The sequence below is a fragment of the Aspergillus thermomutatus genome, assembly GCF_002237265.1.
Source record: "Aspergillus thermomutatus strain HMR AF 39 chromosome Unknown NODE_7, whole genome shotgun sequence".
Classification (NCBI taxonomy): Eukaryota; Fungi; Ascomycota; class Eurotiomycetes; order Eurotiales; family Aspergillaceae; genus Aspergillus; species Aspergillus thermomutatus.
This window is the reverse complement of record NW_020798055.1, coordinates 204,029-229,240: the sequence shown is the minus strand read 5'-3', so window position 1 is coordinate 229,240 and position 25,212 is coordinate 204,029. Positions and strand designations below refer to the sequence as shown.

At 49.8% G+C, this 25,212-nt stretch overlaps 8 protein-coding genes across 8 annotated transcripts; 5 read left to right on the top strand and 3 right to left on the bottom strand.

The window, feature by feature from the left end:
• Positions 1–369: 369 nt before the first annotated feature.
• Positions 370–5,005, bottom strand: CDV56_109577 (putative endoglucanase; the record flags this gene model as incomplete). The annotated part of the gene is made up of 8 exons (XM_026763196.1): positions 370–527; positions 581–2,047; positions 2,101–2,154; positions 2,204–2,320; positions 2,377–2,500; positions 2,551–2,749; positions 2,794–2,938; positions 4,984–5,005. 8 exons carry the CDS (start codon positions 5,003–5,005, stop codon positions 370–372), a joined length of 2,286 nt encoding a protein of 761 aa, XP_026618540.1.
• Positions 5,006–5,427: 422 nt separating this feature from the next.
• On the top strand, positions 5,428–8,536 carry CDV56_109572 (glycosyltransferase; the record flags this gene model as incomplete). Its single annotated transcript, XM_026763191.1, has 12 exons — positions 5,428–5,623; positions 5,694–5,852; positions 5,989–6,161; positions 6,456–6,531; positions 6,585–7,076; positions 7,132–7,240; positions 7,297–7,644; positions 7,730–7,865; positions 7,915–8,041; positions 8,101–8,207; positions 8,268–8,397; positions 8,445–8,536. The coding sequence occupies 12 exons, from the start codon at positions 5,428–5,430 to the stop codon at positions 8,534–8,536; spliced, it is 2,145 nt and encodes a 714-aa protein (XP_026618539.1).
• Positions 8,537–10,491: 1,955 nt separating this feature from the next.
• On the top strand, positions 10,492–11,515 carry CDV56_109567 (arrestin C-terminal domain-containing protein; the record flags this gene model as incomplete). Its single annotated transcript, XM_026763186.1, has 3 exons — positions 10,492–10,698; positions 10,759–11,034; positions 11,085–11,515. Coding segments are annotated over 3 exons (914 nt in total), but the record flags the coding sequence as incomplete, so codon positions are not given.
• A 982-nt stretch (positions 11,516–12,497) lies between these two features.
• Positions 12,498–15,040, top strand: CDV56_109561 (Zn(II)2Cys6 transcription factor; the record flags this gene model as incomplete). Its single annotated transcript, XM_026763180.1, has 6 exons — positions 12,498–12,603; positions 12,671–12,786; positions 12,848–13,649; positions 13,708–14,133; positions 14,206–14,369; positions 14,416–15,040. Coding segments are annotated over 6 exons (2,239 nt in total), but the record flags the coding sequence as incomplete, so codon positions are not given.
• Positions 15,041–16,383: 1,343 nt separating this feature from the next.
• Positions 16,384–18,614, bottom strand: CDV56_109554 (uncharacterized protein; the record flags this gene model as incomplete). The annotated part of the gene is made up of 6 exons (XM_026763173.1): positions 16,384–17,225; positions 17,295–17,437; positions 17,499–17,816; positions 17,891–18,177; positions 18,248–18,327; positions 18,386–18,614. 6 exons carry the CDS (start codon positions 18,612–18,614, stop codon positions 16,384–16,386), a joined length of 1,899 nt encoding a protein of 632 aa, XP_026618536.1.
• A 570-nt stretch (positions 18,615–19,184) lies between these two features.
• On the bottom strand, positions 19,185–20,444 carry CDV56_109546 (uncharacterized protein; the record flags this gene model as incomplete). The annotated part of the gene is made up of 5 exons (XM_026763165.1): positions 19,185–19,667; positions 19,740–19,977; positions 20,046–20,059; positions 20,123–20,193; positions 20,246–20,444. The coding sequence occupies 5 exons, from the start codon at positions 20,442–20,444 to the stop codon at positions 19,185–19,187; spliced, it is 1,005 nt and encodes a 334-aa protein (XP_026618535.1).
• A 350-nt stretch (positions 20,445–20,794) lies between these two features.
• Positions 20,795–21,726, top strand: CDV56_109544 (fumarylacetoacetate hydrolase family protein; the record flags this gene model as incomplete). The annotated part of the gene is made up of 3 exons (XM_026763163.1): positions 20,795–20,950; positions 21,008–21,085; positions 21,145–21,726. The coding sequence occupies 3 exons, from the start codon at positions 20,795–20,797 to the stop codon at positions 21,724–21,726; spliced, it is 816 nt and encodes a 271-aa protein (XP_026618534.1).
• Positions 21,727–22,035: 309 nt separating this feature from the next.
• CDV56_109534 (uncharacterized protein) lies at positions 22,036–24,796 on the top strand (the record flags this gene model as incomplete). The annotated part of the gene is made up of 6 exons (XM_026763153.1): positions 22,036–22,220; positions 22,277–22,994; positions 23,391–23,480; positions 23,578–23,628; positions 23,690–23,817; positions 23,869–24,796. 6 exons carry the CDS (start codon positions 22,036–22,038, stop codon positions 24,794–24,796), a joined length of 2,100 nt encoding a protein of 699 aa, XP_026618533.1.
• Positions 24,797–25,212: the final 416 nt, after the last annotated feature.

Sequence of the window (25,212 nt, the reverse complement as noted above, 5' to 3'; positions counted from 1 at the left end):
TTATGAATACGCCACAATTACTGAGAGCGCACGAAGCCATCTTCAAAGGCGTCACCCGAGTGTCGCTATGAACAATGGTTTAAGCGAGGAAGCTGACTGCATTGGTTAATGACAAGATAGGAATGACGAGTACAGCTTATGCTAGAAGATACGGCACTCTTCTTTTGATGACTCTTCTTCGATGGCTCATCCGTTACTGCAGGCCTGGGATTCAGTCAGCATCCTGCCTGAGGATCTTTCTGTTCTATAGAGGTCCGATTTCAAAACTTACACTGAGAGTAATATGCGTTCTGGTAGGTGCACGTCCACCCACTCGGGCAGACAGTTGGCCCGGTGTATCCAGTACCACCACACTGTCCGTACGGTGTACTAGTAGCGGTAGAGGTTGCTGATGTCGTGGTGGTCTTGGAAGTACTCGTCGTCGTAGTCGACGTCTTGGTGGTCGTCGTCAATGTTGTCGAAGATGTTGTGGTCTTCGATGTAGTAAAAGGCGTAGAAGATGTCTTCGTGCTCGAGGTCGACGTCGTCTTGGTCGTAGTCGCCGTAGCTGTCGAAGTCGGGACACTTCCACTCGGCTCACCATAGAAGATACCCCTTCCATTCGTGCCCACAAACACACGTCCATAGTTCGACATATCGCCATTGACCACATTGGCAGACGCGGCGCCGAAGCCATGCGTAGAATCGGAGATCATCTGCCAATTCGTACCCATGTCCTCAGTTTTGAAGAGTGCCGTTGTACCGTCAACGGTGAAGAAGCCGTAGATGACGGCATACGAGCCGGTCGAAGAGGCCTTACCGAGGCCGAAGCTCCAGCCTGCTGTGCATCCACCTCCAATCTCGGTGAAGGTCTTACCGTAGTCTGTCGAGTGCCAGAGACCTGTATCCGTAGTAGCCCAGACATCACCGGCAATAGAGGGATGGGCGCGGATGGCATTGACGGCGGTGCTGGAGCCAAGGGCTGTAGTCTTGGTGAACGAGGTGGCGCTGTTGGTGGAAACGTAAAAGGAGCCTGCCGATCCACCGTAGAAGACGGTATTGTTGGACTTGTCAGACGCGATGGCCGCACCGGACGGTAGAGATGAGACAGCACTGAATGTACCGCTGTATTTTGACACCATGGCCCCGTTGGAGTTCATCAGAAGGACGGTATCAGCATCCGCAGAGAGAGCAACCTGCCCGGTAGGTGTGGTGGAGGAAGCCGCGTAGTCTGCCGACCAGGTCTTGCCAAAGTCCGTCGACAAAGCAACGGTAGGATCTGTGTCGCTCGCACCCGAGCGAACAACGTTGGATGGTTTGTTACCAGCGTAATCGATGCCGGTGGTAGAGCCGTATGTCGGTGTATGGAAGGATTGAACCGGTGCCGTGGAGAGATCCGTATGGTAGAACCCTCCGACGTCACCAATAGCAGAGAGCAAGGCTGGCCCGCCTGGAGGGGCAATGAGCCCAAGAACAGCCATCTCTTCGATGCCAACAGCGAGAGATTTCAAAGTGACATTATGCGCGGAGTCCCATTTCTGAAGGTCATGGCCACCGTAGATCGTCGCGCCGGTGCCGTACAACCAGTGGTTTGAGTCGAAAGGGTCGATGGCAAGAGCCTCGACCATCCAGCCTACGCGAACGGGGAACTCATCTGTTGAGGTATCGTCTTGCAACCAAGGGGCATTGGAAATATCATAGCTATAGTAGTAGTTCAGGTTAGGATATCCGTTCCAGGCCCAGATGGCGGACCACGTCGCTCCAGAATCCACACTCCTGAAGATCAGCTCATCTGGCCACCAACAATTCAATGCAGCTACCATCAGTGTCCCAGAGACTTGCAGGTCAACAGCTAAACCACCATAGCCGTAGTACGTGCTTGCCATGGGCGTAGGGCTGATGTCTGTCCACACTTTGCTGGTGATGTTGTACTTATGTACCGTTCCATTGGTGCCATCGTACGGTCCAGCTCCGTTGGAATAAGAGATGTAAAGGGTCTTTTCAGCTGGCGATAGCACTCCTTTATGAGGGAGAAAGCCGTACTGTGGCTCTCCGGTAACCCAGGACCCTAGACCGGCAGTTAGTGGAGGAGTTGAATCCCATCAGGCGCAAGGAACCTACATGTAGCCCCGGCATCCTCAGAGACAAACACTGATTTACCTGTGTCCGCAACGCCTGGAAAGAATCAGACCATTATTCGAGACTTTCTACTCTGAAAACCTACCAACAAAGATGCGTGGAGTGGGAGAGCCTTCTGAACCAGACGTGGAATCAAAAGTAACCCAAGCAATTCCAACAGGGTCGGACGTGTATGTGGAACTGGAATCCTGGAAATACGTCCCTGTTCCTGTTCAGCTTCTCGCTCACATGGCATCACTCCGGTCCACTCAGTCTTACCAGTCCAAGTAAAGGAAGTGACATTGGACCAGGTCGCTCCGTAGTCAGTACTCTTCCAGAGCCCATAGCCACTTCTTGCGCCAAAGTAGAGAACGCCGTTATAGTTAGGGTCTACAGCAAGGCGCTAGATGGTCTCAGCCCGAGCAACGAATGACACAGAGGGAATTTACCCACCTCTCCCATACCGCGACCAGGCATATTTCCTCCTACTTTGAACGGTAACTTGGTCTCCGACCAAGTACTACCCTTATCGGTTGAGCGCAGGATTGAGCCCACGTTGGGATCCCATTCGTTTGTGTACATTCCCACCGCCAGGTACAAGCGATTGGTATCAATGGGATCGGTAGCTAGTGCGTCCACACCCCAGTTGTGCCTAAATTGTCAGTACACATCCGTTTATGGATTCACATAACATACCAGTCACTGTTACCCACAGAATCCTGTAGAGGCGTCCACGTGTCGTCCGAGTTGAGACGGTACGCGCCTCCAATATCAGTACGAGCGTAGGCTACTCCCTTGGCTGATGGATTGAAAACGATTCCAGGGACGAAACCCCCGCCTCCTGGATTTTGTTGTCAGCAGAGGATCGGCCAGAGCGTACACAGAATACTTGCCCCCTGTCACCACATTTTTCCAGGTATAAGCTTGTGATCCGGCTCCGTGGGCTGAACCAAACAAGAGGCTCACAGCCAGCGATACCACGCTCGGGGTATGCATCATCTCGGCAATAGAAGCTGACCAGTGTTCATGATCAGGAATGCACCTAGAAAGAGCGGCTTAGGGGAGTTTAAGTATGTCTCTCATCTGCACGGAACTGTCTCCGGTCCCACTCGGATCCGATTCGCAAATATCCTGTCTTGGTCAGGGTGCAGGGGCAATCTGCCGATTGGACATCTGTATCTGCACGATGATACATAATTCAGCTTCAAATTCCAAAGTCTCCACAGAAGGTTCACCGGGGTCCGCGCGCCTTGAAGATGTGTGATACCCTCTCTTAGGTTTTGCATATCTTTCCAGCTGGATCGATAATGACACATGTGATGGTCTCATGAGTAGAATAACGATTATACTCGGCACAAGGGGCCGATCAACCGTTGACTTTAGGAAAGAAGACGTAACGCTTAAATTGAGTAGTGACAGATTCATCACGGACGTCCTTCCGATGCTCGCCATTTTCCACACACAATGCACCCCATAAATTACTTGCGGAATGGCAAGTATGTGGACTTTCAGCAGTGATCACGTCAACAAGGGCAACTCTCCCCTGTCATTCTGCTCGGTAGTTGTCCAGTACGAGCGAAGAGCATGGACGGTCATCTGCACAGTGATGATATTGAAGGACCATGTGGAGGGGGTGGCGCTGCATGCAGCATTTAATTCTGAGGGGACCAGTGTGCTTATTGGAGGAAGAAAGCGATTAATGGAAGAATGTACCCTAGAATCAGGGGTATATCAATTTGCCGACGCGGGAAATTGCGGATAGATGTGCTAGTCCTGTAGAGTGACAATGTTGCAGAAAGAAAAATGATAATTACATAGTGAGACAAGGCACCCCTTGGAAAGTGCATGCAGTACCATGCCTAGAAGTGGATGTATGTTTTCACAGTACGGCAAAAATATGGGGATTCCAATTTAAGTCCGAATTGTATACATTGACACCTGCTAGATATAATTTGATCACCTGGCATCCTCATCACGAAGATAATCATACGTCGGACATGCGGAGCCGAAACCTGGGGTAATCCTGATGCATTCGGACTCCGGCCCGCAATGCCTATAGTTCGTTTGTCCCATTATTGCTTGGGATGTATCCCTTCTCCTTTTCTATAGAAACATCGGTATCCAAAATCTCGAGATCCTTCAGGTCTTCTGCGGACACCAAAGAGCACTCGATGCCTCTCTGTCTTGCCGAGGGTCAGACATTTCGCTCACTGCCGCAAATTAAAGCCTTTACTTATCAATAATCCAATAGCAATCAGGAGCCTGAATGGAGATAATCTTAATTCCAGGTCCTGGTACATTAAGTGATTGGAAAAGAAAAAGCTGTGAGCCCCAGAGAGCACCTCCCCCCATTTCTTTGAAATATACGGTCCAATATAACTATGGCTTTGTTCTTTTGGCAACTATAGATACCTCTAACACAAAGTATCCGGCTTATTGGCAGAGTCATTTACAGTCAAATTGGAAATGGAGTGTCAAGGACAATATCGCATAATCTGCCATGGACCTTTTTCAGTACGACAACTACCAAGTCGGTAGTGATAATGGTCAATATATATTCCTCAGCACCAATTGACTCTGCAGTTAGTTCCTCGGGCTATTCATGGTTTCTGTGCAACTAACTTAATATCCTATTTTGGTCAACTCGACCACACCAAGAAAGGTAAATAAAGGTCAACGCAGTAGTCTGGTTGCCTACTTTACCTTGACCTAAAATCTGCTTCAGCCTCGTCTCTTGATCCTTTAGAAAGGACCCGGTGGTTTTCAGGAGGTGAACTGTGCTTTGGAGTCGCTGTACTGCTCAGAATTGGATCATCTCTCGGCTCCATTCTTAAAATATATCCGTTGTATCTTTTCTCTTTCTCCTACGATGAAGTATTGACCTACCTGAAGACCCACCAGCAGGCATGGTGATAGATGAAAACGTTAGTATCCGTACCGAGATATGGTACTTAATAGTGGGAATCGCCAGAACGATAGAACCCAGAGACTAGACCAGTTATCAAATTGTAAAATCAGGCATCTCTTTTTCTCTCAATCGATATCGGTAGATTCTACGCGCAGGGTTCGGGTCAGTAACCGAACCCGAATACGATTCTCCTTGACCCACTGGAGGACCCAACGAGTATTGATAAATATAGCTATTAGCTCATATGCTCAGATAGAGCATAGCTCACATTACTGAGTTTGAAAGCTTCCTTGGTTCCTGATTAACACGTATTTTATAAAAGGGAGGACTGTGGAATGGATTTTCACGGTTCCTCGCAGCCACAAATATATCGCCATCACCAGCTATACTTCAGTAATCACCGATAATTCGGTTCTGCAGCCATGCCTCTGGATAAAGAGGAGTCTTTACAGGATAGCCAGTCAACAGCAGACGACATCTCAGACCCTCCCCCAGCATACTCACCCCGGCCTAACTCGGTTGCTTCTTCTGAAGTCTCCCTCAGGACGATTGAGCCGGATGCCGCACCTGAGTTTATCAATAAATCTCAACAGGTGGAGGGTTGCTATAATTCAAATGGTATCACCACCGTATGTGCAAGGCACAAATACTCCCATGCAAACGCTGACTCTACCATTTACCGAAGCAGGGGTGGAGTTCAGCGTCGGTTTAGGGCGTGGGTTTCGCACCTCAGCTTTCATTCAAGCGTTCATGAGGCCAAAGACGCAACCGCGGTTGGTCAGCGTCGGCTTGAATACACAGACAGTTAAGACCGACGCCAATTCTTCGGGACAAAGCGCCAGTGGATGTACGCAGGCGCCATTGGACATTGTCATAATGATCGTTGGAGGTGTGATTCATCGGCCTCTGAAGACTTTACCCGAGTGGAAAACCATGCTAAGCAAGCGATTTGACAGAGAATATTCACCCATTTGTTGCTGTAGGTAAGCAGCTTGCTCGAGACTCTCACCGTGTTCGGATTGTAGCGCATGCATCGTGCGAATCTGCAGTGAAGGGCCAAGGCATCGATTTCTTCGCCATCGGCCATGATTTGATCAACCCCCTGGCAAGTGCCTGCACTCAGCTGCCGCGGCCACGGATGTCCAGTCAGCTAATTGTATGCACTAGAGCGACGTTAATAGCGAACGCGGATTGCCAGAAGTGCATCCCAAGGGCGACACACGCACTCGAATCCGGCATTCGCTTTCTCAGACCTATCAACGCTGTTGGAGAGCATGCATTGCTTCATACCAAGGGGACTCCCGACCGTTTCTGGCAGACGCTATCATTGCCAATCCCTTGGCTCATGCACATATCCACTGTGCCGAGCGTCTTTCCATTCCACTGCACATAATGTCATCGATTCCATGGACTCCAACCAGGGCATTTGCCCATCCGCTAGCGTATATAGAAGGGATGGAAGGCATTGACCAAAGGACAGCAAGTCTACTCTCTTATGCGATTGTCGAAGAGTCCATCTGGAACAAGTAAGTTCCAGCAATATCGGAGCTGAGCGCTGATGTGCCGGACTGACGATCAGGGCGTGCGTACAGCATCAGCGAACCCATCAACTATTTCCGGCAGCATGTCCTAGGTCTTCGGAGCATTTCTCCTACCAGTGGAGGTCGGCTCGTGTTTGACCACGAAATTCCTCACAACTACTTCTGCTCAGAATTGCTCTTGGCAAGGCCAAGTGACTGGCCTAGTATCCATGGTACAAATTTCCTCGTGGTCACGCTATTGGGGTCGGCAATGGCTGACGGTAATGTAGAAATCTCGGGCTTTGTTCTTGAGAACGATACAAGTCCTTATAGCCCACCAGAAAGTCTCGCAAATTTCGTTGTGTCTGACCCACCTGTTATATATTTTATGTTGCATGAGGACAATCTAGCGACGACGGGCCGCTTGACACGAGCCATCGAGGGCGTTGTGGGAGACTATGGGTTCCGTGTCCTTCTCTCGGAGTGTTCTTGGAGTATGCGCGGCAGTGCCAAACACGACAATGTTTTGCTGGCGGACTCTATTCCTCATCGTAAGTATGCAAAGATCGAATCTCAATTGCGGTCCTGACGTGAGCCGACACATAGACTGGCTTCTCCCTCAAGTCGCAGTGATTGTCCATGATGGAAATTCAGAAACGACTGCACTGGCTTTGCAGTACGGGAAGCCAAGCGTGGTGATCCCTCATTCAAAGGAGTAAGTCTCAGCAACAATTGATTGAATTTCATCTTCGCTGACGAACTCCTCTCCAGCCAGCTATCGCGCGGCATAGCAATGTCAAAATTAGGAGCCGCGGCGGCTCCAATCACAAACGACCTGCTCACTCCAGAGGCACTCGCTCAAGGACTGGCGTTTTGCCTTCGACCAGATATCCAAGCGTCTACTCGTTCAGTGCACCAGCAGATCAAAGAGGAAAAGGGCCTCGAGAGCGCCGTTGAGGCCTTTTACCGCGGCGTCCGACCAAGTATGCAGAGTTGTAGCATCTCCGGGCAGGATCTGGCCATCTACCATGTCTGGAACCGGCCATCGTTGAGGATCTCAGCCGAAGCGGCTGCTATTCTTATAGAAGAGCGGCTGATAAAACAAACCGATGTCGTATTGTATGTGAGTCACCTGCATCTCTCTTCACCTCAGACTAATAGTATTTTCTATCGAGGGGTATAGAGCGAATCGTCACGTTTACAGCATTCAAGCTGAAAAGTCGAATCCAGATGCTATTGAGAGTACTGCAATGCGCCAATGGGAAGGTTTTACAAGCGCTGCGAAGAGCATTGCCACTGCCTCCGACCTGGTCAGCATGCTTCCTGGCTTGCAGCGAAAGGTGATAATCTTTGATATCGCATGAGACAACCTCAGTTCTGACGAGGAAGCCCTCACAGGAGAGATCTCCGGTCGAGGATACTACGGACTGGACGAATGCAAAGCGCAATGTAGCCAAGGACGTCGGCATCGGAACGGCAAGGTTCTTCGGACATATTGCATTACTGCCATTCACAAGTGAGCTCCTTCATCATAGCTTGTTTGATGTACTCTTGTACTAAAATCCCCCCGCACAGGCACTGCATTGGTAGTTAACACTGTTGCGTACGGAGTGAAGAGCGTCAAGGGAGATAGGGAATCTCGCAGAGAGGTAACCAGGCCGGATACTGCAATGACATATGACGTACGAGACCCTATAGGATGTACGGAATCGGTGTTTAGCGACTGATCTTGGCCGATACAGTCCGGTGCTTCCCCCGAGTACCGGCCATCGCACGTAACGCGTGGGTTAAAGATGCAGGAGACTGGTGTTATAAATCCAGCCACCGGTCAGAGAGTACAGTGGAACGGTCATTCAAGAAGCCCGTGCATGTGTAAGCCACGAGTGTAACCCCTCAGATTAATACTGACAGGACACCAGCACAAAGCGCCGCGGAAGGAAATCCAGGCCTTGATGAGTTGCCTCTACCGTCCCAGCCCCTATACACAGGCCATTTGCCGCCGACTCCTTGAACGGGGTTACAGGAACCCAAAATTCAGAGATCTAGAGTTCAGACAGAGGGTGGTTGCTAGATTCCAACCTTCGTAAAATGACGCGGATGGTAAAGACAGAACCTATGTTCAAGAGAGAAACAAAGTGAATGTGTTCATTATTCACTTCATTATTTTATTCTACCCTAGCAGCGATGTGAGCCAAGTCCATGCACAGGATGACAAACTGTATCATATATTCTTTAATGGCATCATCCTAGCGCACACAACAATGTCTAAAGGATGTGGGATGTGGAAAACATCATTGTCCGCTATGCATCCGCCAACATAGCCAGGAAAATCGCCAAGGAAAGGGACTCGCCTTCCCAAGATTCGAAATGATATCTAGAAAGGTTGGTTATAAATTAGGAAGGTCGTTAAAAAAAGATCTCGGATTTGCATCTCCGATATCCGAATATCACGGTCCTGTTAATTAACTACCCCAGATACTCCGTACTCCCCGTTATGTGGGGACGTGGATACAGTACGGCAGCACATCGACAGTTTAATATTATCACTGCTCTATCTGCTCGTGATATAGGAACGGAAAAACCGACTGCCTATCCCTTTAGTTGTCCCTCCCTGAAATCATGATTAAGTGGCGCATTCCCAGAAACTTAAAGTTTTAGCATCGCCCCATTGCTCTCATATCACGTTGTCGTGCCAGAGACAACTCGGTCCAGACCTTCGCATGGCAACGCAATCTCTTACTGGCGTGCGACGGACAAGTAAGCCACGTTGAGTAAACACTGGCTAGCTGTGCCTATCGGGTGATCATGCGGGGCTTATCCAGGAATTATGGAGAGACAAGCTACCAGGGCTTCGGAGACGGGTACTTCTCTGCGTCCTCCGACGGCCGAAAGCTCACGGAACCCGGGGTGAATGAACTTTATCGTGTACTTGTCACTGTCCGTCCCGCCTCGGTTCAGATAATCTAGCTCCACGGTGCGCTGATCATGAGGCAGTGCTGATGATGCTCGCTGATGAGCACCAGTGATGATATATCATGACTCCTGCAACATGCCTTTGGCGCAAAGTTCACGAGCCCGCTTTCCCTTTGAATATGGTAAAGGCTGTGTGCCGAACCTGAGTTTTGTATGTGTTTTGATCCTCTATGCTAGCATGTGTCTGACTTGATTCAGAAGTGAACCTCAGACGAGGAGATATTATGCAGACATTAGTCCCATCAGACATTGCCTGCCATTCCCGAACGCACATTGTCGGGGCTCGAAAAGGGATCCAGCTCAGCTTTGAACTAATTGAGCCCGTCGTGTTCTTGCAAGGGCACAGCTTACGTGGTAGTGCTTGTAAGAACAAGGCAGCCGTCATCCGGGGATCTCTACACATGAAAGTCACTGAACCGACCAAAATCAAGCGGATTTGCGTCTACTTTCGAGGTCTGGTTAAGTTAGAGCTATCGACAGGTATGCCGTTGTTCCATCTTAGAGTTGAACCTCGCCCCGCTTTTGCAAGGCTAACTCATTTCTTCTCGTGTTCCAATAGAGGTTGCGGGGAAAAGAGATCTAATCACGTCTGGTATTACCTACTTTGACAGAGGGAATACAGCACAATCAGGCAATATCCATGGAGAAGACCTATGTCACATACCCGACCGATCATCCACGGATACAGAGAGAGGCCAACATGAGGGAAAGACTGCTCAAACGTTGTCCAGGGACCAATCCCCTCCTCCTGAGTATAATATAGGCAGCTTGCACCAGCCTAGACTCTTGGGGGCCGTCACCAAAAGGTCTATGTGGACTTCCAGCCCATACCAACGTAAATGCCATTATGAATTATTTCCTGCGGGTGATTATATATACAGCTTTGAATTCCTCATGCACAATTCCCTTCCGGAGACCATCCAAACGGAGCTGATATCTACCCGATACTTCCTGGAAGCTGTGATTGAACCGTCCGGGGCATTTTCCTCCAAGATGGTGTCTCAACTTGATGTCCCGGTCGTTCGACTGCCAGCGGAGAACTCACTGGAGCTGATTGAGCCGATCCTTTTCTCCCGCAAATGGCGTGAGCAGCTCCATTACGATGTTTGTGTGTTCGGGAAGTGTTTCACGCTTGGCTCACGAATACCAATGAGGGTGAAATTGACGCCCCTAGTCGACCTCGAATGTCATTGGATCAGGGTATATGTGTCTCAGCACGTACAGCATATGACAACGGGCCGAGAAACTCGCTGTTTGCAGCTGCCCGCGAGAAAAGTACTTCTGTTCGAAAAGCAGGCTGGCCTTGCAAGTTACAGTACATATCCAGGCAGTACCATGCGAATCATGACAGACGAGGGCACGGTATGCCCTTCCGGCACTCAACCCGCGAATCTCCTGGGGAAAGCATCGGAAACCTCTGAGATCAAACTAGAGGTGCAGTTGCCTCGATGCCCAGAAATGAGGACAAAGGAAAAAAGGCAATCCCTCCACTTCAGCACCAAGGGCGGCGATCCTGAGGTGAATCATTGGATCCAAGTAAGAGGCGCGAACACAAACACACTTTGCACTTGCTAACTCTCACGCAGCTCGTTCTATGTCTTTCAACAAAAGGTAAAGACGGAATGGGCTCAAGCAAGCCTAGGCCTGTGGAGTTGACCATCGAGTCACCGTTCACTATTCTGTCATGCAAGGCCACTCCGGCCAATATTTATGTTCCCCCATATGCGGTAGAACGTGATATCGGAGTGAGTCCGTCTCAAGAGGGCCAATGCGGCTGTGGTGGAATTGCCCGATCAATGTCCCTCGCCTCGAGGCACGAAGCCGAAGCGCCTGAAACCGAATCAATTGACAATTCCACGTCCATTAAAGCACAACTCCCGGGAGACATCACACGGCCACTCAGCCTTGATAGCAGCGCAAACGGCATTAAGCAGCCCGCTCGAGCCCATCTACCCGATTGGGACCTTCCTCCTGATGGATTTCTCCCGAGAACTGCTCCGTATGGAAGCCGTCAATGGTATGGTGGATAGCTTTCCCTCAGATCCTCGACTTCCTAATGATGCATGATTATTACTGATTCATGACTTTTTCTGTCCGGTGTTCCTGGTGTCTTTCCGTTCTGTTGGTTTCTTCTTTTGCTTTGATTTGTTGTGGCAAGGCCCTCTGACACCCTCTTGCATACATAGACAGTTCATGAATATACCATTGGTCAAACATATCATTTACCAGTACCATTCTAGATCTGTATCGGTCATATCTCAAAAGAATCACTGTTTACAGCCTTTGGGATTGCCTCAGCTGGGAACGTTCTGGCCGTTTCCACTAAAACCTTCATATCCATGGTTATCTGTGTGATTTTATTACCCTCTAAACTTTATTATTAGGTGGTCCGTGGATCTATAAGGATTATATTCCCGGCGCGCTACTATAGCCAGGTTCACAAGATGCTAGACATCTGGGGCAATATTGCTCTTTCAGTGGTGTCTAACATTTTCACATAATCCCAATAACTAGCTTTTAAGGCATACTGATAGCGCTACTCTGTAAAAGTGTATCCACACCTGTAATATATAGAGATACCGTCGCAGCACCTCCTGATATCGTGCGGTGATTCATCAAGGTAATATCCAGTAAAGCCCGTCAATCTAGCTTTGTATAATAGAGTTACGCCATGGCCTTTCCTCTCACGGTGAACCATGGATGTCTTCTTGCTGAAGTAAATCGAGACTTGAACCACGCTGTACACCCAACCCGTGTTTCGTGACCGAGTGGGTGTCCAGTCACAGTAAAAGCCTCTGGAACCATACCAAACCGGCTGAAGACTTAAATACTCTATCCATGGACATGTTAACGAAGGGTGTGTTTGGTGTCAATCAGGGGAGTCCAGGTGATTGTCGCACTTTGATGATGACATCACGAGTTTCATCCTGTATTATTACTTGACCTGGAGGATGAGGCCTGATGAGCTTGGAGTCTTGCGAGCCTAAATGGTGATTCAGAATCAATCCTGTGGTTGATAGCGAAGCCCTTCGAGATCCGATGCAGCCAAGCCAGAACCCGCAGAGTGCGCTGCGCGCATCCTGCGAATCGTGCAGGAAGGCAAAGGTATGCAGGAAGCTGCGCCCTTTCGAACTTATCAGTCCTCCCATTGACTGTCGCCTTGTACCTTTAGGTTCGATGTAGACGAGAAGGTGCGAGCTGTTCTCGTTGCATGGAACGGGAGCAGAAATGTGAGTTTTCGCCTTCTTCCCGGAAGCGAAGCGTCAAAGGACAACCCACTCCGCATCGGTAAGCGCAAGCAGTGTCCCTCCCCCGGAAGATTGGACTGATGTCGGGATTGATCATACAGTGATACTATTGACGAGATGAAAAACCGTCTTGAGAGGATGGAGTCGCTGTTGCTCGCAAGAAGGCGCTCATCAGCGGACGATAGTAAGGCCAGCTCGTCGGTGCTCGATAACCACGAGAACGATGCGTCGTACTGCTTGACGGATTGCACTGGCTTCTCCAGTTTCATTGGTACGCCTCTATTGCTCATTATCCCCATGGCTGGGCGCAAAATTCACAGTGTCGGTCCAGGTTCCGCGTCCGGTTTCGGTCTCTTCTCGCCGCGTGGTCTGCAGTGGGTTTCCAGTATCACTCACTCGACAGAATTGTTGGAATTCCTCTCCAATAGAGTGCAGACCTACATGATAGGCTGGTCGGAGGAGATGATGAGCACATGGCAACATCTCGGGCCAGACGGACTGCACTTCCACCAAAAGGCACCGCCATCCTCGCAGTTAACTGTCAGGTCTTCCCTATGCACCACCCACCATCAACAAGCTGACAGCTGTGCAGACTTTTTTGCCTATGTAAACTCCAGTTTGCCCCTCTTTAACCAGGAGAGGTTTATGGAACTGTTCAACTCTCAGTACTCAGGCAATCCTCCAACGAGCGTGGCCTGGTATGCCTCGCTCAATGCCGTACTCGGTATGGGCGCACTTGTCTTAGAAGATGAGATTGGCATGCCGTCCGCCGTCCTACATCCCAGACAGGATGCCGAAGGTGGGGGCCATGTGTTGAGCTGTCTACGAAATTGCTATTCAGTCTTCACCCAGCTCTCATATAGCTGCAGAGAGGTGATGGGCGTCCAAGCTCTTATCGGAATGGTCCGTCCGCTCCATATACACTATTGATGACTGCTGCTTATGTGACCTCGTGCTGCAGGCTATGATCCTCGAATTCCTACTGGACGCGGAGGCAAGTTATATGGCCATTGGATCAGCGGCACGACTCGCACTCGGGCTAGGGTTGAATCGGGATTGCGGTTCCGAGTTCTCCAGGAGCGAGTTAGAGGAGCGGCGCAGCCTCTTCCGGGTTGGATACGTCGTAGATCGAGCTCTGAGCTTCCGGCTTGGACGTCCGCCAACGATCTCCGACGAAGACATCCAAGTCAGCGAGCCGCCATCCGGCAAATTCGCACACTTGGTGAAGCTGATCAGGATTGAGAGCGAGATCTATACAAGGCTGTACTCCGTCCGCGCTCGGAGCCCAGAACGGCGCGCGGAAAGGCTTGCAGCTGAGGATGAGCTGTATCAGAAGCTCGTTGCATGGCAATATTCCTTGCCTGACGGAGAGCTGCGGCCGGGGCAGGTCCTCCATTGCCCAAACCCAGAGCAGCTTCCGTCCACTATGGCCCTGCACGCTGAGTACTAGAATTGCCAGTTAATGCTCTGGCGCCTGAACATCGGTGCAGATACATCTTCCCCCCTAACAGACCCTCGCTGGTCTTCCAAGCGCATTGCATGTCTCTCCGCCGCGAGGAATACAATCAAACTACTTGACAGTTTACGGGAGGGTGGTGAATTGTTTCGAAATAATCTGGCGCGGTATGTCTTCCTTCACCCTGGAGCTAGCAGTGCTGACCTCCAGAAGCCGCCTGTCATACTATCCCCTTTCTGCCTTTCTGGAACTCTTCATCAATACCCTTCTGTATCCACGCGATCCCAGCGCCTTGGCCGATCTAGACTGGCTTCGAGTCGTTGTGAACTTGATGTCCGGGCCCCTGACCATAAGCAGCTCGCCGCTTGCTTTGCTGTTCTGTGAAATCTTTGAGAAAATGACGAAAACGGCCGAGGACTTCCTTGCCCGCACTCTATCAGGTGGAACGGACGGAACAGCCCCGTTTCGCGCTCTCGCAACCCCCAAATTTACGAGCCATGACATCTCTTCTACCATAGGCTCTCCATTCGGCGCCCCCAGAGAAAACCAGACATTAGGCGGCTTGTGTCCGCAGCTCCCTCCACCGTTCTCGGACTATGCGCTGCCCTCTTACGACGAGCCTGCTCCAACCCGAGAAGGGGGACCATTGGCGAAGGTGAGACAGATTCTTTCAACATCTGACGTGGGCGCGTCCGAGACGTTCTTTGCTCGGTACGAGACCATCTCGAGCGAGGTACAGGGTGTTGATTCGGGTCTTTCGTCCCCATCACTCCACCACGGCTGGCGAAATCCTACCACGCTGCCAGAAGGCTCTAGCAGCTTCGGCCCACCATCGTAAATTCGAAGGAAAAACGCAAAGCTTACTTGATCCTTCCGTGACTCAATTGACTCTCGCCTGGGATTACCAAAGTATTGCTGGATTGTCAAAGTTGTAAACACTGTACATTATTAGCTCCTTCTACCACCATTCAGGAATGTTAATCTTGTTGATTGAACGAGAATACTACCCAAATCTCTGCCGATTTTTGTTTTTCTCCTGTCAATCTATCCCATACCTGGCCGGATACCCAGAACGTTCCACCATCGTTGGAAGAGTGAGCATGGTAGAAAGCCAGATTGGCTTCGAGGATTTGCGCACCAGGTCATAGATCTGCACTCCGTAGCCTCATGCACCGCGGCAAGCTAGCAGGCCGGGAAAGGGTCAATATACCTGTCCATCTCCTTTCATGGACCTCGTCCAAAGGGACTTGTCCGATTTCAAAGGTTGATTCCGGCAAGTAGCTGTATGGGAAGACGAAGAGACAGCTACACTCGCCGGCCATTTATCCTGTTTTCAAATACCTGATCAACGGATCAACCGGCTCGTCATTCTCAGGGCACCCCCGTACTAACTGTCTAGACTTGTCGATCTATCAGCCACTTGGGTATGTACAAAATGCGTTGTCCAATGATTCCGCCTTGAGCTGTGTACTTGCCCGGGTTTGGAAAACATGACCAGCTCAGAAGCAAATTAGAAGACTGGAGTCCGACTCATGGGGCTCAAACATGCGGTCTGGACAAAGTATGCCTTGACTATGAGTTCGGTGCAGCCGTTCTATAGATGGGGCTTATGGCGGTCACTATGCACAATACATACAGCGGAAGATGTACACAAAACCACAACACCAAAAAAAAAATATTATCCTCTCGTAACACAACGCCACTATTTCCGCGTAGAATCTTATCTCATTATTAACATTGGATTCCCAGGTATGGACTCCATGATTAGCTCGGTATTGATGTATATACGGTTGGAGCGTTGGATGTTGAATATTAATATGTGAACACCGGTTAAAAGGACTGGTTGATTTTATATTTAGCTACCGCAGTGACTCCACGAATATCGTATGTACCATGATGTACGTAGTTGATATCTATCTATTTTAGCATCAAATTCAGGGATTATATATAGTTGGCAAGTACCCGAATGTGTACGCTTTAGATGCGGAATTGTCTACTACTGGAGCAGGAGAGAGGTAATGAAATCTCAATTAATGCTTGACTTGAAGAAGAGAAGCAACGTAGCAGGAACCGACGGAAACGAATTCGAGAATCGAGAGGAGTGTTTGCTTCATCTATGCAGACGCTGAAACCCTATGCGGAGTAATTACGATGCACAGCATAACAAGGTGAGAGGGCCTGTCAATGCAATGGCAGAGACTCTTTCAAACTTTTCGCGGCTTCAACCAATTCAGCCCGCATATCACAAGCGGCATAAACAAAACGATCGTGCCTCACAATCACAAATCGCTTCCCCTGCATAACATGCCAGATTTGACGGTCGTTGTAGCCGTCCGGGTCCGGCCGTCCCACGCACAAGTCGGACTGCTTAAACTCCTCCGCAGTGGCAATCCGGAAGAGGGAGAGACCCGCGAGTCCGCTGCACTCATCGTTGGGTGGAGACTTCCTAGCCTGAACCAGCAGCGTGGCCTCTTTGGCAGACAAGTGACCATCGCTGAGCCCGTCAATACCGTCCAGCTCTTGAGTTGCCGCTATCGCCTGGCCTGGTTCATCCAGCAAAACAACAATCTGAAAGAGCTTCGTCTTCTCTTTGGAAAAGATCACATCATCGGTGAAGCGAACGCGATTGCCGAGCTCCACTAGCTCAGTGCAGTACGTTTGTGGAAAGCAGATTCCACCGAGAAGGTTGGGCAGAAACGGCATACCACCCGAGTGGACGTACCTGACTGGGCCCTCTCTCCGGGGTCCGAGTTCTAATTGATGCTTGACGGGGGGAATCATTTGCATGACCCAGAGTGCCCAGTCTCGGATGAAGTTCTGCACTGGGTTGGTGCTGTTGACCAACTGTCCATTCCGCAAGGTTGTGTTGAGTGACTTTTGGAATTGCTGGCTGCGTTCAGAGTACCACCCCACAAGTACCTGCTCGTAGTCCAGCTGAGTCGAGCGGGACCGAGTTAGAATGGCGAGACGCCATGCAAGAGCGATAGCATCTCGAAAGCCGGAAGCGATTCCCTGACCGCCGACTACACACCAGAAAGAAGAGATCCTAAGTCAGCCGCGGAGCTCGTAGAGGTGAGAAAGGTTGAACTTACATGGAGGAAAGACGTGAGCGGCATCGCCGCACAGGATTACTCGCCCCAAGGCCCATTTGTTGCACTTCCTTGCCGCAAAGCGAAATGGTCGAGAGCGAAGAACCTTGATGCAATCGGTTGGAAACTCGACGTCCGCGTCTAACCTGCAGCACGTTGTTAGAGGTCGCTGATCCCAGGCATTTTCTGTATTGGTCATAGACTTACCCATAGCGGCTCCCTGGATGACGAAGGTAGGGGAATACAATCTCGCGAATCTTGTGTGGCTCAGACATCTCTTGCGGATCTTCACACTGCTGAACCACGAATTCAAACCTCCAAAGGCGGTCCTTCTTCTGGCCAAATCGGCCGCAGACTGCCGGCCGACGAGGGTTGCAGAGAAAGCGGAAGTCTTTTGGGAAGAACAGATCGTACACATCCTCCGAAGAATAGCCTATCTTCCATAGCGGGAAGTCCGGGTGCGTTTCTTTTGTTGGCAGGCGGATTTCCCAGTTCAAAGCAACCCAGGTTTCCTCATAACGACCCCTATAGCCGCCCGTTAGTTTAAGAGGTCTATGGGTACCTCCCTACGCAGCCATGATGAGTGTAAGCACACGTACTGTTCGGCCCAGTCCATCTTAATTCCCTGAGGTTCCAAATATTGCTTGCGCACGTAGCCCGTCTTGCCGTCCGCGCCAACCAGGAAACGGGCACGAATGTGTCGATTAGTTCCTTCAGGGTCCACGTAGGTCGCGTATACCCAGTCCTTATCTTCCCGGATGGACTCCAAGGTGCATCTGCTCCTCAACTGCGAGTACTGAGATCCCTTGATGACGGAACGAAGATGTTTTTCAAGCGCAGGCTGTTTGTGACTGATGACACCGACATGTCCTGTATAGCCTTCGGACTGGGTTATCGGCTGGTTAGAATGGGGGAATATCATACCACGAGATGGAAAGGGACACGGGGTGGCTTACAGAAGCAGTATTAAAGCAGAAGATGGGTTTTGTGCCCAAGCTTTGCTGCTCTCCAGGCAGGAATAATACCTTCTCGATACCTGTTGATCATTAGGAAATGCTGTCACTGTGAGGCTCAGAATAGAATGCACTGCTCACAAGAACCGATGTCTGTATAGACATGCTCGTAGAGACCTAGACCCTGCAAATACCGGATGCCATCGTCGTCAAGCACGATTCCCCTTGGGTCTGTCGTGATCTCGGCCTCTTTCTCCAGGACGATATTCCGGATTGCCATACTGTCAAGGTAGCCGGAGAGCATAGCTCCTGTTGGCCCGCAGCCACAGATGAGGACATCGGTGGTCTCCCATGCCTGGTCAGACGACATATTGGCTGCGTAGGATCACAAGTTTGTTTGAAAGACGGGATTGAGTCTCAATGTCCGCTTCCTATGCAATTTATGTATATCACGGTCTTGGTCCTGCCACTTGTCTCTTGAATTTTTGTTTACGAGACGTGGGGCAAATACTTTTGGATGCAGCATACTTGAACGGGACAATCCATGATGGCGGGACATTGTTGCCACAAGGGCTGTATCATCGATAGGCCCCGCAAAAGCTGCCATCAGAAGAGGTGAACCAAGGTGCGCTGATTACGGCATAAATTTCTTAGTAGTAGATATTTTAGTTATGACTATAGTAGCGTTGCATTTATTGTCGTCTTTGTTTAATTTTATTGATAGATTTAGTAATTTGACTTGTCGTATCGTCATTTATATTGGGTAGCTTTATACACTTATGGGATACATGGTAGAGGTTGAAGAGAGTTCGCACGAAGTTGGGATTTGAATTCACTTTACACAATCATATATTTAATGAAATTTCACATAGACACCTCCACATAGTTTTTAACCGAATGACTACAATAATAAATTACCAGACGATTGCACAGGCACACATTACTGCAGGAAAGCCAGCGGAACCTCAGGTCCCCAAATAGCCAAGGACTCATGGCCAGCGGGCAAGATACCAATTGGGGTATCCTCATTGACGAGATCACCGTCAGCGTAGTGCTCGACCATGTTGCCAGCTGGGTCCCACCAATAGTCAAAGATTTGGGATCCCAGAATATGTCGGCCCACGCCCCAGACGGACCGGTAGCCCTTACTGGCCAGCCATTGATGTCCCAAATGCTGGGTATCATAATCAAAGACCTCAAAAGAGCAATGGTGTACATGGGAGCTATTGGGGCTGGCGCCGAGAAAGAAGGAGTGGTGATCCGTGTGGTTTTGACCCAAATCCAGGTGCATAAATGTCGTCACATCCATTCTGTGGCCGTCCCGTTCCATGTAAAGCAAGTCTGTTGGAACTATGTTGAAATGGGAAGTGTAGAATGAGAGGAGCTCGTCGAAGCGTTGCGTGGAGTAGCCAAAGTGGCCCAACTAAGAGTAGCACGAAGCATCATCAGTATGGAGAGAAGAGCACGTCAAACAGAGAATGGACAGTTGACTAACCTTGTGTACAGCTGCGGGGCCGGGTTCAAAGCGGTTGAACTGACGAAGCCTCTGCTTCTCATTCGGGTAGTTGGCCCTCAGCTTCTCCGTAGGAGCTGTAGAGGCATCTTCGCGTCTTTCTTGACCAAAGATCACATTGAAGAGAAATCCATCCGGGTCGGCGATGGTCACCATCCGACCTCCTCCTGGGGCTCCAGATAATTCTTGGACTGGAAATGCTCCTGGTACTTTCGATGCTCTATAAGTGAACGAATCAAACAATATTAGCATGATCTTCTGGGATATACTAGTAAGAATTTCACTTACTTGTCGAATTCCTCCTGCGAGTCAACCGAGAATGCTCCTCCCAAGAACTTCTTCGGTCATTTCGTTGCATAGTAGACGTATTGATCAATTCCATAGCCTCGGAACCAGATTTCGTTTTCGGTCCTTTTGGCTACAGTCATTCCAAAATCTATGTGGTTTAGTTTGCATTGGACATATGAAGGCACCACGGTGACACGAACCCAGCATAAAACCACATAACGCGTCCAAGTCTGGATGCTGATATCGCATATGGGAGAGTCTGGCCAATCGAACACGGTCTTCGACCTTGATGCCCCTAGACTGGAGCCAACTAGCTTGAGACATTTGCTCCGAAGAGGCGCTTGTGTCGGGCACAGAGGCTCCGTGGTTGGCCTTGACCGACGATTCCGTGATTGCCATGCTGAGGATGGAGATGATGCTGAGATGTCAAGAAGAGAAAACTGACAAAGCCCAAGGGTGATGTGCACTGTTGCTGAGACTGGTAGGAACTAAATAGTAGACGTGAGTTGAACTGTATTATACTCGTAGTAGCTATCCCAGCAAAGGTCCCACATCTTCTTCAAGATGGCGGCGTGGTGGGACCTATCTTATGGAGGGTTGAATCTCCTCATTCAGGATATAAATTCAATGTCGCGTAATGACACCCAGTGTGCTTTTCTCAGAAAGATTCTAGTCTAGTGCTCAGTCTCATTTGAGTTTCTAGAACTACCAAACGATATTCTCATCTCCTTCGTGTACCCATATTCGAAATGGCCTTCAAGCGATTGGTTCGTTTCGCCATTGGAGATCGTGTCTCTTTCGGTGATCTACTCAGCGTCAATGGCGGCACATACAATGTCAGACGATTGACTGGTGATCCTTTCACTAAGCTGCAGCCCACTGAGGATATCATCCAAGTCGAGAAGGTGGGTCCGAACCGATTGCCAGTTCCAGGTCTTTCCCCCCTTTGAACATTCAGCCAGCTCCTCTGTCCCATCGAACGTACTCCGCTCATCATACTTGTGGGCCTGAATTACCAGAGCCATGTAAACGAAGCGAAGGTCTGTACTCCACACAATGTCAAGCCAGTCGTATATGGCTTACTGACAGGAATTATCAGCTAAACATCCCGAAATACCCTCCCATCTTTGTTAAGCCCGCCGATGCGCTAGCTGGTCCCTTCGATACCATTGACATTCACCCTGACGCGCGTGAAATGCTGGACTACGAGGGCGAGTTGACTGTAGTTGTGGGCCGAGATGCTAAGAATATCTCAGAAGATGAGGCATTGGACTATGTCCTTGGCTATACGGCCGGAAATGACCTGTCTGCGCGGAATTTCCAGATCCCCGAAGCGTCGGGCATGCAATTTGGCTACTCCAAATCATTCGATCAGTTTGGACCTATTGGCCATACCATTGTTGCAGCCAGTGAAATTCCAGATCCCCAGAATCTCCGTCTGGTGACTCGCGTCAACGGGAAGGTCAAGCAGCAGACAAGTACCAATGATATGATCTGGAGTGTCCGGCAGATTGTCAGCCACCTCTCCCGTGGGATGACTCTTCGCAAGGGAACTGTGATCATGACCGGCACACCAGCTGGTGTCGGATTTTTCACCAAGGAATTTCTGAAGGCTGGGGACGTGGTGGAGGTGGAGATTGAAGGCGTGGCGTCCATCAAAAACGAAATCCGGTATCCTTAGTCCTACTACCTGATATAGAGAGATGTTTCTAATTGTTGGATCCTCCGAGGAAGAAAAAAATATCAACCTGAAAGTGAACACAGAAAGAAAACAGTAATGAGTAAACCAATAGCACGTGTAGCCCCGGATTTCGGCGGACGGAAGTTGCCACAATCCGTATCCGTCCTCCGCCCCTTTCCGCCACTTGTACGCATCATCATCATCACCATCTACCGCCATCACTAGCAGCAGCATCATCATCATCATCATTATCATCATCATCATTCAGACATCTACAGCTGGCCCAATTCACGTTCCTATGTGGTGACAATGCAATCCAGTGCTCTCTCTCGACCAGTGGGCCGTCGGAAACCCAAGACGTCCAAGCAAGAACGCGTGTGTCCGATATGCTTCAAAGAGTTCTCCAAGGCGGAACATTTGGCGAGGCATTATAGATCCCACACCAAGGAGAAGCCGTTCCATTGCGCGGACTGCGGGAGGGTCTATACCAGACAGTACGTGTAGCACTCTTCTGACAGACTACCCACGAAAAGCAAACATCTTTTGTTAGAGACACATTACTTCGCCATACGCGGTCCCATTGTCCCAGAGATGGACTGGGCGAGGATGGAACCGGTGCCCGTCATGTCCTGCCTCCCACGACTGCGCCTGGTTTGGAGGGGCTTGGCGCGGCAACATTCCAACCAATGTCACCATCGTCAAATTCGTCACCATCTATGCGTAATGTCGCAAATATAAGGAGGCCTTCTCATGTTATAGCAGAACATGTGCAGACAGCAACTGTGCCCGTGGAAGGTGGCACCAACGCGTCTCCGGCGTTGGATTTCCCCGTCTCATTATCACAGAATCCAGGTGCTGATTTTCAGGTAAACGAGAGCCTGAATTCGACGGATATATCTAGCGTCGAGCTAGAATCGGGTTGGATTTCTTGGCTGCTGGGTGATAACTTTGACTTGGATGCCGTGAACTCGTCCTTGTTGCAAGCCACTACTGGAGACTTATTAGCTGCTGATCGGATGCCGGACGAGGATCCGCTTGCTCCTGACTCATTCAGCGCTGGCACACAGGCAACGGAGGCGAGATTGGCGCCGAGTGGGGATGCGATCAGAGAGAAATGGCACACCCACTGTGGACAGACCACGTCGGATCTCATATCCCCAGACCCAGCGAATGACCGCTATCAAATTGATGAGTCTTATCGCCACGAGCTCGCTGACCGTCTTCAGCAACGTGTGCAAACCGGAATTCTACCCTCGACCACTTTTCTGGTAAGCTCCTTTCCCTTCATTCTCCGTGTCCCAGCATCCTGTCTTTGAACAAGGCATAAAGGTGTAGGAGGCAATATAAAGAGGGGAGAACTGACTGATGACATGGTGCCTACATAGCATCTCTGTCTGCAAGCGTATTTCTCCTACTTCCATCCCATCTTCCCTATTATCCATGAGCCATCCTTTCTTCCGTCTAGGCAGAATGCCGTTCTTCTTCTGTCCGTCTGCTCTGTGGGTAGTCTCTTCCTCGGTTCTCGGCGAGCAATCGAGCACGGGATTAGCATGTTTGAAAGACTTCAAAAAGCGGTTTTATCTTCGGTGCGTCAGATGGCCTGTCCATTCAGCGGACTCTAACGGTCTTGAGCGAGAATGTTAATCGGGATTTTGACGATGCAGTGGGACATTATGATCGCTCAACGTCCAGATTCAAGTATCGTGGCCATTCAGTCAGCCCTATTAGGCCAAACATTTGGTCTTCTTATTGGGGTATGTCCTTTGCCTGCGACGGGATCCTCCTACTCAGGCGTTTGAGTTATGTGCTATGTTCGGAGACTAACACATTATCTCTGCCTTCTTTCTGCAGAGGCCCAAAGATCTGGCGGGAATCGAGGCCTTTCATGGAAGTATAATTGCAGTGAGTTTTGGCCAACTGTTTTGTCGACAAGAGAGGCTTGCAAATGCTGACTACAGTCAAGTGGGCGCGCAGAGTCCGACTACTTAGCCATGCAGCAACACCAGCATTACCCCCGAATCTTCCAAATCTGACGAATGGCGAATTGCAATCCGCATGGAAGCATTGGATCACCGTAGAAGAGAGGAAACGGTACCGCCTTCCTTTTCTTCCGCCTTGATGTAACCTACTGATATACCACAGCACTCTGCTCGGAATCTTCATCCATGATGCTGAGCTAGCGAAGATGCATCATCATGAAACATACCTACGTCTTGCGACCGAGCGTCTACCGACCATCTCCTCAGATGAGCTGTTTGCGGCAAACAACGCAAATGCGTGGAGAGAGCTTGCTCTCCAAGCGAATCAGAGGTCAGGGAGCCGGACCTCATTGCCAAGCGACGACCAGAGCGTTTTGAGGTCGATGCGGGAGCGAAGGTTTGGTGGGACGAGTGACTTCGAAGTCTGTGCCATGCTTGAGTGCATCAGTGCTATGGCCTGTGAATGCCAAGAACCTTTCTCGACCACCCCCGATTTGATCCAGAAGTGCCAGGAAAAGCTCATATCTTGGTACGAGACGCATCTATCTACTGCTGTACCTGGTGAGGTCTGGGCATATCCACTTAGGATTCTCTGGCATTCCACTTTCATCCTCTTATACTCGAACCTCGACATCCTGGAGCGAGCCTGCGGTAGAGACGGACCTGAGGCAGCTCAAGAAGCCATTGGATACGCTCGCCAGTGGGCAAATTCCCACGAGGCGACCAGATCTCTAATACACGCTGTCTGCATCAGGAAGGACTTCGAATCAATGCACATTGGGTCCGAATGTCCACTACACGTTCCCACCTGTCTTTACGATTGTGGGATCATCTGGTTCTGCTTTGGACATTTTGGCCATGGCAGCAACGGAGCTATAATGGAACGCAATTTTCCAGAATTAAATCTAGCTGGAGTGCACGTTGACGAAATCGATGCGGCAGAACTCAAGAACTCTCAAGTTGAGCGGAATGCTGCGAATCAGGTTTTCAGGATTGTCGGCCTGTTGCAGAGCATACGCCATTGGAAACTATCTTTGAGTCTTGCTTCAACATTGCTTGCGCTTATAGAGGAGCAAGATAATGTTTTCTAGATTCAGGACCCTTGTTCATTCATTCAATGGATGGGATCCTTCTGCTAGTATATTCGGCGTCTAATTGCAAGGGGTTGCATTCAGAGCATCAAGTACTTGTTGATGTATATATGTATTGGTCAAATATTGACTTCAAGAAGGTGTAGCTAATACGCACCCAAACCGCAATGTAGCACACACATACTCTTTAAATCAATGGATCCAATACGCATATTGGCGCGATATTACCTAAAAACAGAACCTACCCACCCAACAATGCTTTGCAAATCAGACGGATTGCAAAAGGACGATGAGCCCCAAAGAACCGTGTGGGGCCCCAGCGTTGGTATTACAAACAAGCGGGGAAACGGGGAAACGGGAAACCCAATGTGGGGAAATCCAGGGACATATACGTTGTGTCCATGCAGTATGGAGTA